The following is a 14,980-nucleotide window of genomic DNA, read 5'->3' on the forward strand; positions in this document are numbered from 1 at the left end:
AATTTGGTGTCAAAAAACTTTTTGTGTTTTGTCCCGATTCACCCCGGTGTCCCGATTCACCCCGTTTTACGGTATTCACTCCATTAACCACCCACACCCCAACATGAATTTAGCGCCCACCCAGCGACTTTACTGCACATGATCCCCCATCATTATGTGCAGGAACCAACTAATGTACACATAAACATGGAACCATCTATACAATTAAAATCAATATTTTGGGCCATGTTTACATTTGCAAAATTTATGTAAACAATGTCAAAAATAAGCCGCCACCCAAAATGACTTTTTAAGCATCCTGGGCGTATTAAAATGGAATGAATGTGGTACATTTTTTCAAGCAACACAAACTAAACATTGGGGATGTATTCCAGGAGCTATATGGTCATTGATTTTTTGTTGCCCAATGTCAAATGTTGGTTGTCCCTGGCTGCCATCATAAGGCCTGTTTGGATTTATCTACGTGTGTAAACACCATCATGCTATCAAGCTGATATTCAATGTTATATGGCACAGTTTGCATTTGTACAGACAGAGGCCGACTCTAGGGTATCGTTTTCAATTGTGAGTGCAGGAGTTGATTCAAATTAAATTAATCTCATCTAGATACAAGTTAATATGAGCCACAGATAGAAACTCAACACCTGGCTGGGGAAAGTTGTTGAAGACAAATAAATTGTTTGATTGTCATAACCCGACCGACCCTAGGCCGAACCCTCCTAGATTTTTATTTTAAAAATAAAAAGTGTTTTTTTTTTAAAGTAAAAAGAGCATAGAGAACATAAGAGCATACATGTATGTACAAATGTAGAAGTCTTCCACAGGGCTCCTCCACTGGCATCCTCAGTATTTTTCTGAGGAAGCGAAGTTGATGCTACCTTACAAGGCCGATGAGAGGCTGGGTATCTGTCATATCCACGATACATTTGATAGTGACCAGTTAAGTGGTCAACACACTGACAGTTATGGTGTTGATACTAATTATTCCATAGTCTAAGCAAACCGGGAGGGGCAGGCAAGGGGGCTCAGTTCCCTCAATAATTTTGGTGCAGGGGCTCAAATACCCTTAATCCTGCCCCCCCCCCAATTATTCCAGGTGAAGTGAAAAACAAAACAAAAACGATTACATACATGTACATGTACAAGAAATTAGCATTTTTACCTTTATTTTTGCACAATTTCCTGATTTTTGAACAACTCACGTCTGGCGCGTTTGCATATATAGTTTACTTCGCTTCGGGCCCTCGCGAAGTAAACCACGACACGGCTGCCTCGTTGTTAAAGGGTGATGATGAACAACGGTGAAACATTGAATCCCAAAATGCAGGAAAAATGATCATGGTGATTGCAGGCAGTCAGGCATGCAGAAAGCCAAATCACAGTGTTGAGTTGCACAGTTACCAAGATAGAATTGCTTTATTCTGTGTGGTAGTAACTGGATAGCTGACCAAGATTCTGCTTGCTGCCTCAGACACCCATGTAGCTAGACTATTAAAAGTTGGGAGCTCTGCCAATGACCTCTATTCCAGGTGACCCAATTCAGCTAATTCATCAGGTATTGATACTTGACACAAGACTAGACTTCAGAAAAGTATCACTGAACTCTGACTCAGCAGAATGTAGATTTGAAATATTTCTCGCTGTACATCTATATAGGTAAAATATATAATTCTCGATCATGAGAGCCAGCTTGGGTATGCACAGTACAGATGTTTGCGTGGAGCGTACTACACAAAGACCGCATGCTTCCGGAGCAAGCTTTTAAAAATTTACCAATCACAGTCTTTGAATACGGTCGTTGCTAGGTAAGGTCAGGGTTCAGTCATGTACAGTAAGTCGCACGATCATATTATTCCATGAAAAGTACGCTGACGCAACAGTATGCAGAAGGTACGTCCTCTCATGATCGAGAATTAGATATTTTGCCTATTTTTCAGGGATGCCAGAGAATAAAATACTTTTTCTTAAATTTCACTAACTTTTGTAAAACATTTGATAAATAGCATCAACACTTTTCATGGATTACTTTGTAAATACCTTGATATTTTTGCCTTAGAATCAGTAATCATTATTCTGAGAAATGGGCCAATTAGTTTTTCGATTTACACAAGATTCAATAGGGATTATCCTAGTCCAACTGATAATCCTCTTTTCTGTATTAGTACTTTCAAGGATTTGAAAGTTTACTTTGTTTCTCAGTCAAATACCATGAAATTATAACAATTTCAAAATATGGGAATGTCATCTGTCTGGCAACTTGTTTTGGTTTTTTTGGGAGTGCAGGTTATACATGTAGGCCCTATAATTATGTTTGAACACAATGCAGTGGACCTTTTCATTTTGTTTGTTTGTTTGTTTGTTTGTCTGTCTGGGTACTGGAACATTGCAATGTGTACATTGTATGTACAAACAATATGTAGGGGACTTCTCTCTTGCTATTATTAGCCTGGATATCATAAATAATGGACTGACTCAACAATTTAAACACGAGGCTACATTTTGGTTTGTTGATCATTGATGGATTGATTGATTTCCTGATATACATTTTGTACATTGTACAATGTACTGATACAACAAACACACAATTATTTTTTATCCTGTAGGTTATTGCACTCTGCGCATACCCAGCTCTGCTGAATGAGTCCAACTTTCCTGAGGATGCCAAGGACAGAGCCAGACGTATTCTATCAGGGTGCAAGAATGGAAGCATAGGTCAGTACATGTATGTTGTATAGGCCTACTGGAAATGTCATATAATACATTTAGGTTCAACCTGCAAATGTTTCAACCAAAGTTTCTATTTGGAAGTGTGTGGTTAATTTAATGAACTGGGTCTAGGGTTTGAGGTTATTTGATGGGTAAAAGTTTGTTGAGTTACACTGGTCATTTCCATAAGGCTGAGTTCACATTTTATACTGTATACATACAGTATACGGTATTCGCTATATACGCTATTCGATCAGGCGAGTGTGGGTCACTTTCCTAATTTTAAAACTGAACCTTTGTCAAATCAAATGCTTGTAACTTTACTTCTTGAGGTCACATTGCATTCAATGAGCTATCATAATGTGCAGAATTAGATAATGCATCTACATGTATTAAAAATATAAATTTACCCATATGGTGTAGTTTGAAAATTAGGACTGTATACGCTGCACTAAAATCGAACGCGCACGATTCCCACTATACTATACTATACGCAGGTATACAGTCTATTCTTTTATGTGACCCGGTATTATGAAATTACCTTGTTTGATTTAAGCTATACGTGTGATCCTGCAAAACGTGCACCGTATGCCAGAATAGTATACTTCTACATGTGAACTCAGCCTTATGCACAAACATGGGTCATTGAGTTCCAGAACCAGATTGATTCCCTCAGGAATCCTATTTTGCCAAGTGAAACATATAGCAAAATCCTATATCCTTTTAGTTAATTCTATCTGACAATAAAAGTCCAGTTTTAATATTTGCAATTTGAGGGAAATGAGCCAAAACATGTAATTTTGCATGTTTTCTAATTGTAGTCACAAAATTCTAAGTCTTGGCACAAGTCTAACACAAGTCTAAACATTCTAAATCTTGAGTATAGGCTAAGAATTACATGTAGCTCATTAAAAATTATGTTGTTTTAATTGGTTATGAAAAAGATTAGATGTGTTTTCCAAAAATTACAGTGCATAATTAGAAATTAGTCTTCGCACAAGGCTTGATTGTCACAGTATACGAAAAACGCCCTTAAAACACATTACATCCAAAGTACATGGTATTGGCCATTATTTGCAAAAATTAACCCAAAATTAAAATTTGACTTTAGTTTCATTGCCAGTTAGAACTAACTAACTTAAAATGAATTAGGATTTAGGTATGTTTCATGTTTCAGGCAAAACCTGATAAAGTATATTTTTAATCCAAAAAATTTATGTTTCAGGAATTGTGAGTAGGCCTACACTTTCATTTCCAATGGCATAGTTCAATAAACCTCCGTTCAACAATTATAGCTCAAAAGTTTACCTCAAGTTTATGGGATATACTATGTACTACAATAGCCTCATCCAAATGGTATAGTCCAATAACCTTAATTACATAATCATAGTGCAAAATTAACCTCAAGTTGCAGAGTATGAGTTTTTGTACCCAAATCTTCAAATGTCATTCAGTGAATGTACATGTACAAATGTATTGGGGTTTAAGGGCTATTTCATTATAAATGACACGTTCACAAAAATGGCTTTTATCATATCTGGTTGATATAATTAGGGTGATAATGCAGTGTTATTAACTTAATTCTAAGTATGCCACAAACTACAAGCTACATGAGCATTTTTACAGAATTCTGTCTATTTTTGTATAAAAAAATTGCCAAAAGGTACATTTTAACCCAATTTTGGAGTCCCATTTCATTTTGCCCATGTATTCTGAATTAATTCTTTGAAAAATTAGGTACATTCTATGGCAATGTGCTTGTTGCAATGAAAATATGATATGTGTGGAACATCATGCAAGTTGAATGGTGAAAATTGGTGCAAAAATGTTAAAATTCCGTAGATTCTTGCAAAATTGGCATTTTGCGTTAAATAAAAAAAATGAGTGTCCTCTCCAATTCATGCCTCCATTTTTGTTTTAAAACATTAAAGAGGAAATATAAACCCTTACCCTACCTGTATAATCTGTGTTATATTACCAATTGATGGGACAGGGCACTGATTGAGGAATTCATTTATTTTACATACAGTAGACCACTTGTTCTTGATACCACAGTTCAGCGTTAAAAATTTGTCCTCTCCAGAACTGAAGTTAATTACTAATTGTTGAAATAAGAAGGATTATATCATAGAATGTGAAATTTGTAGAGGAAGAGTGGTCTTCCTTCTACCAAGGTGGCACATGATTTGGTATTTGTTGCATTTTTGCAAGCCTGTATCCACGATTCTGTTTGCAATTTAACAAATGTCCTCTCCAGCACAATTATGTCATTTCCATGAATTGGTAAACAAACTAAAAAATAAAAATTTCAAAGAGCCAAACCCACAAGAAATTTTTGCATTTTATTGCAAATTATGCTTACAAACCACTTTAGTGTTCAAATTATTGTCCAGTTGTTGAGAACACATATGATATTATTCTGCATTGAACTTCGGTTAGCTAAAAATTGCAAGATTCCTAATTTAACCAGAATATTAACCCTGTTTGTAGTGGATTTTAAATGCTGGGGATCTTTTATGCAATAATATTGATGCAATAATATTGATGCAGCTATTTCTAAAGTTAAAGTATGCTTTATTATGTGTTAAAAATGTGTCCTATCCAGAACAAATGACACAGGAGGGTCTTTTATTTTAGGTTTTCCATGACTAGTACAACAGATTGACGAGAATACTCACTTATGCATCAGTGTAGCTATTGGGCAGGACAAAATGACTATTTCATGAATTTTTCATGTGAAGATAAAGTTTATCCTTAAAATATGTAGTAATTTTGCACCATTTATCTGGATTAGTATCAATTTACTAATTGTTTTATATTGAAACTGGCATATTTAAGACACTGAAGTGTAAAGGAACATACCGTAAAACGGGGTGAATCGGGACACCGGGGTGAATCGGGACAAAACACAAAAAAGTTTTTTGACACCAAATTTTTCAAACCTAATTGATTGTTTTGTGTGTTTCTCTTCCCATGTTAAAAAATGGACTGTCAGTATCAGAATGGTGGCTTTGCACATGTGATACAGGAAATATGGAGCCCAGGACACTAAAATGAAAATTTCCTCCAATTGCTCCAAAAAAATGATGTGGTCAGAACTTTATCCCTCCCAGTGGAACCATTGGAGGAAATGAGCTGGAAATGCACAGGGACCTCACAAAAGTGTCATACATGTGCTGTAAAAGTGAAAATTTGGTTAGTCCAAAGAAATTTTTAATTTTGTTGATTTTTGTACTTTTCAGATTTGAACTTTTGAGAACGGGGTGAATTGGGACACAATGTACTGTAGCTTTAATGGTATTAAGTTTGGATTATTCTCTATGTGGCATCACCTTAAGCCTGTAATAGTTAGTTGTCCTCTACCCGGTACCACCCATCACTAATTTTAAAAACAGGAAGTGAGTTTTTACTGTCCCGGTACACAATTTTACCACACCTAATTTTCAGAATTCCAGAAATAATTTTTTGAAAGGATTTTCAGGTTTTAAATAATTACATACTTTGTTTTTAAAATATTGTTATTAATTTGTTTGTATCTTTAATGGTATAACTTGTATTAAGATATGTATTGGTAAAACAGACCTATTTGCACCTTCATTGGGCACAGGTCATTGGGTAGCTCTATAATTTGACTTAGAATTAGAAAATTAGAAAAACAAATTTGAAAGCCACCCACCCTTAACCCAAAAAAGTTTTGGAGGACAACCATTTGAACTATAATGTTGTTAGTCTTATCCTGAAGTTCCAGTAATTATTGAGTTAAAATTATGCTTTGAATATTGCTGTTAGAGTTGGAAAATGTTTGCCAATGTTCAATTTGTTGGACTGATAGAAATCATTCGTGAGTTGTTTTTAATGGCACTGGTTGCAAGTTGGTACCAGTATGGTATTGCTAAATTGCCCATAATGTGTTTGGCGAAAGGTTGTTTTGCTTTAGGCTGTATGTACATGATAATTGTTATTGATGGAAAATCACATGCAAGTAGCAAGAACATTTAACAGTTGTCTGCAATATGTGCGAGTTGTCCATTTTTGACTGAAAGTCACAGCTCACTCGTTATTTTTTCCTTTAAAAATGACACATGATTATCGGTATTTTTTTTTAATGTTTAGGGAGAAATGCAGTATTTATTTGGTAAGAAACACTGTAGTATTACCTTATGTAAGTAGTGATAAGAAAAGAACAATGAAAACTTAAGTTTTAACATGAAATGTGAAGGTCTAAAGTTTTATTACTTTTTTTACCGTAACAAGTCCAGTCCAGTTGAGGGTACCAAAGATACATCCAAGTTATGGCAGTAAACATGACATCAATTGTTGTTAAATTGTTCTAAATTATTAGAGAAGTATTTAAATACTTGTTTAATGTCCCAATTCACCTCATTTGTGGGGATAAAGGGTACAAAACGAAGTCAAACGTACATCAAATACTATTGACTCTGCTGTCCCGATTCACCCCAAACTCGGGGTGAATCGGGACAATCACCCCAAAAAAGAGGTAAAGCACTTGAAATCCACTCAATCTAACATTACCAGTATGTAGATCTCATGTGTGGACATAAAATGCACCAATGACTGTGGCAATTGAAGCTACAAAGAAAAAAATACAATTAAAGCCATGCCCAAACTGTCCCGATTCACCCCGTTTTACGGTACAACAATTATTACAGACTAAATATGAATAAGTATGAACCCAATGTTGGTTACATATACTCTTTCAAAGTTGTGTATTAAATTGTTAAAAAAAATGTCCCCTCCAGACGGCAGCTATGTTTTACACAGCAAAAATTCAATTTAATTTTTTTAATGGTTCCTGAGGGTTTGACGCTCTAATATTTTGAGAATTATTGACACACCATCTGAACTTTGAAATGATAATGAATTTGCATGAAATAAATGAGTTTGAATTTTGACCCCTTTTGGGACTCAATGTTGTCATTTATAATGAAATAGCCCTTAAGAACTGTTTGGATTGATATAGAACGGCGTACACCAGTGCTGTACGGTGCAAAACCTGATTGAGGAGCCAATGGCTCCTAACTTTATAAATTTGGGCGCCCATATAATTTGCTCCCAGGTAAAAAATCTGAGGTGCCAACTGAACAGCCATGTGCATTGAATGTTCATAGCTGCTGTATTCAATCTACATATTCCCATTGAACGCTACATACTCCATACAGCATGTAGCCTACAGTGTAGGCCTACATGTATATATGTTTTCCAGGAAGTCCCCATTGAGACATGATAAATGCATATATATTCATAGCAGGTCGCATGTCATAAGTTGGGTACAATTTCCATTACATGGTCAAAAATGACAAAAAATGAATTTTTGGATATGTTGTATATATTGACAACATCTAATAATTAACACCATTTTAACCTTATCACATGCTTAATTTGAGAGATAATGCTTAATTACTAATTAATTAATACACAGGTGTGTATGTAAATCTCAATTTTCAAATGCGTTTTTCTCAAATCGGACCTCAATTACAAAAATGACTGTAAAATTTTTATTTTATGCAAGAATGTCATCAGATTTGGAGGATATGGTCTCAATACATTAATGCTTCAAATGAACTATTTAAAATAATTTATGCGTATGCTAATTACATTGTGAAGGTCAATGACCTTTTTACGAGTAATTAGCGAGGCGGTTATTCTATTATTAAGGAAATGAATATCAAAAAGAAAAATGTACATTAGCATGTTGCTAAAAATACTGAAATTCAACTAGGATTTCATTAAAAATTTTAAAAAATGGAACATTATAACCATTTAAGGTGGTACTACACCCCTTGATGAATTTGTGACTATTTTTGCATTTCTCTCATTCTCTCAAAAAATAATAACACATTGGTAACAAAAGTTATGTAAATTAAATTATTATACTGGAATTTCAGTGACTCGAGACAAGCGGTATACTTTATTTATGATAAAAGAGGTACCCCTAGAATGTACCTAATTTTTAAACTTATATAATGAACCCCTTTGTCTTGAATCACTGAAATTTCGGTGAAGTATATTGGATTCCTTGCCCCAATAATATACATAACTTTTGTTACCAGTGTGTACACAAAATGTAGTAATTTTGTAGTTACTTTTTGAAAAAAATGCAAAATTAGTCACAAAATTTATCAGGGGGTGTAGTACCACCTTAAGTAGTCAGTAATTGTTTTAGTTGTACAAATTCAACATTCAAAGCTGTCAATACATCAAACCCTCACTAGATTTGAAAAAATAACCAGTAGTTATGACATGCTGACATGTGAAATTTCACATCTAGGCCCTTAATTGCACACTCCCGCATCCGCCTGCTCCACATCCGCCTGCTCCTCCACCCCTGGCATTTTTCATTTCAACTGATGTGCTTTTTTTACTGAATAATGTATAATTATATGCTTCAGTAGATTGAAAGAGTATAAAATTAGGCTTAAAATGAGGTATCAACCACTGCTGTAGGATATGGGGTTACGGAAAGCCAATCAAATTTGTATCACAATTTTCAGAAAAGTGTAATCCCTCCACCCTTTTTGCATACCCAACTTATGACATGCGACCAGCATATACATTCTACTCTTGAATGCTACATTACAGATACATGTTTTGCATTTGCTGGTGATTAAAAGCTTCAATAGTTGGTCGCCATTGGCGCCAGGGATTGAATATTTAGTCGCCATTAGAGAAAATCTAGTCGCCAATGCGCCTAAAATGGTCGCACCGTACAGCACTGGCGTACACACAGCTGGGCGCAGCAGTTACGCGAACTGCGCTTTGCGTTTTTGCGTGAAGACGTGTGCTTTTGTGAATTTACGCGTGCGTAAGTTGGAATTTTATTGACAGTCGCGCAGTACAAAAACCGAATAATTTCCACCTATTAAGAACTGATCATAGTATAGTGATATGAGTTTGTTTACACATGACATTCAAAGCTCATTTCAGTTATGTACAAATATTTTAAGGTTAAAGCACTATATGTACTGATGACAGATGATATGTTGAGATCCTAGTGTTACTAGAAATGTCATTACCACATGGGTTCCACTATGGAATCAATGTGTGATAGAATGGTTCAACCAAAAGTTCCTATGCTATGATAGCAGCTCATAGTACATTACAAGTTAGTCTCAAGTTACGCCTGCGCAAATTCACAATCAGTGCACCTCAGTCATATATATGCAAAGCACCATTCTAAATGATGGTATGATATGAGGCCTGCCTATTAAAGAGTTACATAGTAGAGTTGGAAGTGTGTGAGTTGTTTAAATTTGAGTTCACAAGGTGTGAGTTACCCATTGGATGCAGATCTAGTAAAATGTAGTCTTGGAGATACATCCTGGTGCAGAAATGTATGCATAGAAAGTGAAAAAGGTCAATAAAGTGTCTGTATGACAAGACCTGGTAACATTAGTCTGTTGTAAGTTACAAAAAACAACAACAAAAAAACCCAAAAAACAACAAACAAAAAAACACCAAAAAAAAACAAACAAAAAACACCCAGATAGGTCTTTGATTGATCCATATTAGTATTGCGTCCTCAGTAAGTTGATTTTAAACCCTTTCATGTATTTTTCATTGCAACACAAATTATGATGGATTTTGCAACTTAAAGAATTGCAACTCTTGTGATCTAGATCATACACTTAATTTTAAGATCGACATTCTGATTAAACTTGCCCTTGATCAATTGATATTTTGTAGGTTCTTACAGTGAGAGCACAGGTATAGATATCATTAGGGGAGATGCTGCCAAATACATAGAGAGGCGAGATGGGGGTATTCCGAGTAACCAAGCTGATATTATGCTGTGTGCTGGAGCCAGTGAAGGAATTAGGGTAAGTGACACCCCATGTTATTAGGGAAGATGTACCAAATACATAGAGGCGAGATTGTGCTATTCCCAGTAACCAAGCTGATTTGCTGTGTGCTGTATTGAAGCTGTTAACTGCTAAGAGAGGACTAGGTCAGGTTTAAATTTTGCTTCATTGATGAAATGATTGATCAATTGACTGATAGATTGATTGATTGATATCTCTATTCATTGATTGATATATCTATTAATCTCTTTACAGGCTGTACTGAAGCTGTTGACTGCTGGTGAAGGGAAGACTAGGTCCGGTATTATGATCCCAATCCCACAATATCCTCTCTACTCTGCAACAATAGCGGAAATTGATGCTATACCGGTAAGTAAGTTTACATGTAAGTCACCTCCTGATAAGCAGAACTGCCATGTCAGCTACAAAAAAATGTACAGGTATAATATTAGGCAGTGATAAAGGTCAGGGTGTGTACTATATGTATATGTTGCACAATAAATGTTGTACAGGTGCGCACTGAATTCAAGGGATTCATGGTATGAGTGATCTTGCCCACATTCATAACTCCATATGTGATGTGATCAAGCAAAATCAGTCGGGAACTCGCAAATATTAAATTTTCAGTTTCTTATTGGATAGTTAAAACATTTGCAAAGCTGCATTTTGCAGAAAACCCCATTGAAATTGAACAACCAGTTCCAAAGATATGAGCAATTAAAAGAGTTTCCAAAACAACAGGAAACAAAAGGAAATATTGCCTTTGTTTGGCTTTATCTCAAAATCAATATTTCCGAATTTCAACTGATTTTGCTTGATCGTATCACATTTTGAGCCTGCCCTCATCGTTGCTCACTTTGTGAATATTCTGTATCAAAAGAATTTGATCATTTCAATCATACCTGACAGGGTGAATAACATACCTGAATTGACCCCAATTACATTTTTATACACTTGTCATGTGAGCGTGATCAGTTTTGGTTAGGTAAAATTAATGGTCGATATAAACACAAGGCAAGCTGTGGTACCAAAATCAAACATCATCACCACCCCTCAAGATTGGGTGTCACAATGAATTTGGCTCTCAGTGATGATAACAGTGGAGTGGTACGTGTACATTTGAGCCCTTACAGTGTCATATTTCTGTAGAAACCTGAGAGAAATGTAACTACATTGTAAAGCAATACAAAACCCCAATCATTCATACATGTACCTTGTGCAGTGATCCGGGCTTCCACAGATATTGTAAATGCAAATTGCGCTAACTCTACCCTTGTCTGCTTACTGCGCACGCTCACAATCAATTACACAGCTTCACTTCCGGGTTTAATGCACTGGGGTGCATTCTCCGGCTGTGTCATCAGCTGCAGTGCTAGTTACATTCTTTGATATTTTCTAAATCAAGTGATCCAAATATGTTAAATTTCTAATTTGTTCACCGTTCCTATTAATGTGTTTCCTTTCATTATTGTTAATGATTATATAAAGGTTAGTTACTATATGCATGAAGAGAGTGGTTGGAGTCTACAGATCCCAGAGCTGAAGAGGGCGATAGATGAAGCAAGAAAACACTGTAAACCAGTTGCTATGGTAGTCATCAACCCTGGCAACCCCACTGGTTAGTACAGAGATACTACATTTCTGAATTTTTCCGGAAATCTGGATTTGTTAAAAAATGTAAAACTTGTTGGCTGCAAAACAAAATCATTCATTTCCAGAACAAGTCCACAATGGTTATAACAAAGGCTGGACCCTTACAAAACAACTAAAAATTATTAAAGAAAAGTGGAAAAAATATTTGAAAAGTGAACACTGTATTTTCACCAAACTGTCCATACTTAATAGTTTTTAAATTTTAATTAATGAAGACATTCATATATACACCCCCTCGTGTAATAATATACACCCCTCGTACACCATACCAGGGAAGCATCTTAAGTTTGGCTTCCTTACTAAGTGCTGCTTTTAGTTGCTATTACTTATTATAACTCTGAACTGTGTAATAATATTAACATGTCAGATGATATGAATATTGAATAATGTGTATGATTTTGTTCCACAGGTCAAGTACTAAGCAGGCAGAATATTGAAGATGTTATCAGATTTTGTCACAAGGAAGACTTGTTTCTAATGGCTGATGAGGTATGTTGGCAAGAGCTCACTGTGTGTCCGGCTGCCCAATTTGACATTCATAACAAGTAAAATACCAATGCCAGTGCAACTTGAAATGTCTAACTTAAAGCCTCCATTTCTCCGTTTTACAAAATCAAAATTCCGTTTTGCAATTTTGCCATTTTCCGTGATTTTCCGTTTTACTCATAAATCCCTATACTCATAAATCCCTATAAAAACACCTTACAAAGCAAAATGACAACATGAACATCTGACCGCCGTCAACGTAAAAATCCCCCTTGAACTGCGCTTCATCTGCTCTGTATTTTGCTGACAAAGTAGCACCTCCAAGTTTAGCACTACCCCGACCACTAGCCGCCATTTTCATACAGAATAAATTTAAAAATTCCTGATAAAAACTTCCTACCAATCAGCGAATTGACTAAGAACGTTACACAAACAAATCGCACATGGCATGCATTCAGTCAATCACTACTGAAAGCGCACACTCCGTGATCCAGTTTCAGCCAGTTCACTGCTAATTATATGCGCCACGAGGAGGTCATACGTAAAGCACGGTACGCTTGCACAGTAAACCAGTACAGCACATGTACAATGTACATGTACAGTGTAGTACACAGTGTAGTGTTTGCGGTCATGAGCTGTCATGATCGACCTGGCCCAGTTATTTTCCAACCATGTGATGCAACATCAACAGCGCACATGTACTGAGACAAGGGGTTGTATTGGGTGATTTAAAGTGAGTTGTTATGCTTGGAAATTGTATTTTCAGCTATTTCATGTTTGACAAATTGTTGGATAGTTTTAAATATTTTTTCAAGAAAATTCTTACTTTTCTGTCAATTTTAAGCTTACTTTTTCAGAATTTTTCATTTTCGATTTTCCGTGCTCAAATTCCAATTTCCGTGATTTTTTCCCGTTTTCCGTATCGCGGAGGAATGGAGGCTTTAGTCTAACTGTATGGATGTGGCTTAGGTTGAGTGTGGTGCACTATTAAGAAAAATACAACACTTTCTTTGCTAATAGCTTTTAATGTGTTCATATGCATGTTTTCATTTTCTCAAAGGTAGCCAGTTTTTCAAAAAAAGTTGGAAAGAGTCGAATGATAAGTTCTCTATTTTCGCTTTCCCTGCTTCTAAAATACTTTGAACTCTCTGCACACGCTGTTAAAATTCAATGCACAATTTTTTTTTCAATATTATTGAATTACTGTAGATCATGTTTAGGAATAAACAGGATATCTAAAATATGATATACCCTTCCCCTCTCCCCATCTATCAATTTTGGGAAAAGTGCTGAAGACATTGGCATTTTCTCAAGAGAAGAAGGGAAGAGGGGCTGTCAGTTTTCCATTCTTGACACAAAAGTGTGTTCTAAGACTTTTTTTTACAAGATCATAGGTTTTGATGAGTTCTCGACGTTTTTCATTTTATCACAGGTGTACCAAGACAATGTATATGCAGAAGGTAGTCAGTTCCACTCCTTCAAGAAGGTGTTGAGGGAATTAGGTGATGAGTTCTCTAATCAAGAGCTGGCCTCGTTTCATTCTACGTCCAAGGGATACATGGGAGAGTAAGTGGTTTGGATCATTCCAGTTGAAAAAACACCCTGAATTAAAAGACATGACCAATACTCTAACCCGTAAAAATCTTACAAAGGAAACCACTGCGCATGCATGCATTGCATGTGTCGGGCATGACATAATTGGCCTAAGTCATATACCCCAGGGAATCTCTGGCCGGGCCAGCCAAACCCCTGTAGCTACAAGTCTGTGATCTTGTGCGTGGCACAGAGGGGTCTAAGGTTCGAATCCCGAGGGTGCCAATTCAAAAATTTGTTCATCTTCTCTCCTTTTTCGTTCCCCCTTTCCTTTCCGATAGCCCAAAACCACGTTTAGCGTTAGGGTTAATCTTACACAAATATTTATAATCTACAGCTGTATGTGCATGTTTTCCGGGGATGTATGGATTTCAACTGGAATAGCCTATTCATTAACAAACGGTATAGTTCAAGGTTTTTGTTTGCGCAGCAGAAATTTTGCTTCTCTGCATTTTTTGTTTCTTTTCCGCAGTGACAAATGTGTTGAGAAGAACAAAGTTCTGAACAAAACTAATTGACTTTTGATCAATATCACAGCAGAAAAAGGAAAATTGCAAGCGAATTAAACCTTGCTGCGGAGCCAGAATTGCAATGTCTGTTGCATCCAAAAATGTCAGACTACAGCTAGGTTTTAGGGGGGAGCACAATGAGTGAAAAGTTTTTACCTAATTTTCATCACATACATGTATTATTGTCTAGGATGATAAGGCAGAAGACTATGT

The 14,980-nt window shown here is 36.0% G+C and overlaps 1 protein-coding gene across 1 annotated transcript in view; it reads left to right on the plus strand.

The window, feature by feature from the left end:
- The window catches only part of LOC140146607 (alanine aminotransferase 1-like), a 36,008-nt gene that overhangs the window by 4,864 nt on the left and 16,164 nt on the right, over nucleotides 1-14,980 (plus strand). The window contains 6 exon segments of the mRNA XM_072168477.1: nucleotides 2,604-2,712; nucleotides 10,411-10,544; nucleotides 10,782-10,895; nucleotides 12,015-12,144; nucleotides 12,589-12,668; nucleotides 14,098-14,231. Of these exon segments, the coding sequence (XP_072024578.1) occupies nucleotides 2,604-2,712; nucleotides 10,411-10,544; nucleotides 10,782-10,895; nucleotides 12,015-12,144; nucleotides 12,589-12,668; nucleotides 14,098-14,231 (701 nt within the window).

Source organism: Amphiura filiformis, chromosome 2 (assembly GCF_039555335.1).
Source record: "Amphiura filiformis chromosome 2, Afil_fr2py, whole genome shotgun sequence".
In the NCBI taxonomy this organism is placed as follows: Eukaryota; Metazoa; Echinodermata; class Ophiuroidea; order Amphilepidida; family Amphiuridae; genus Amphiura; species Amphiura filiformis.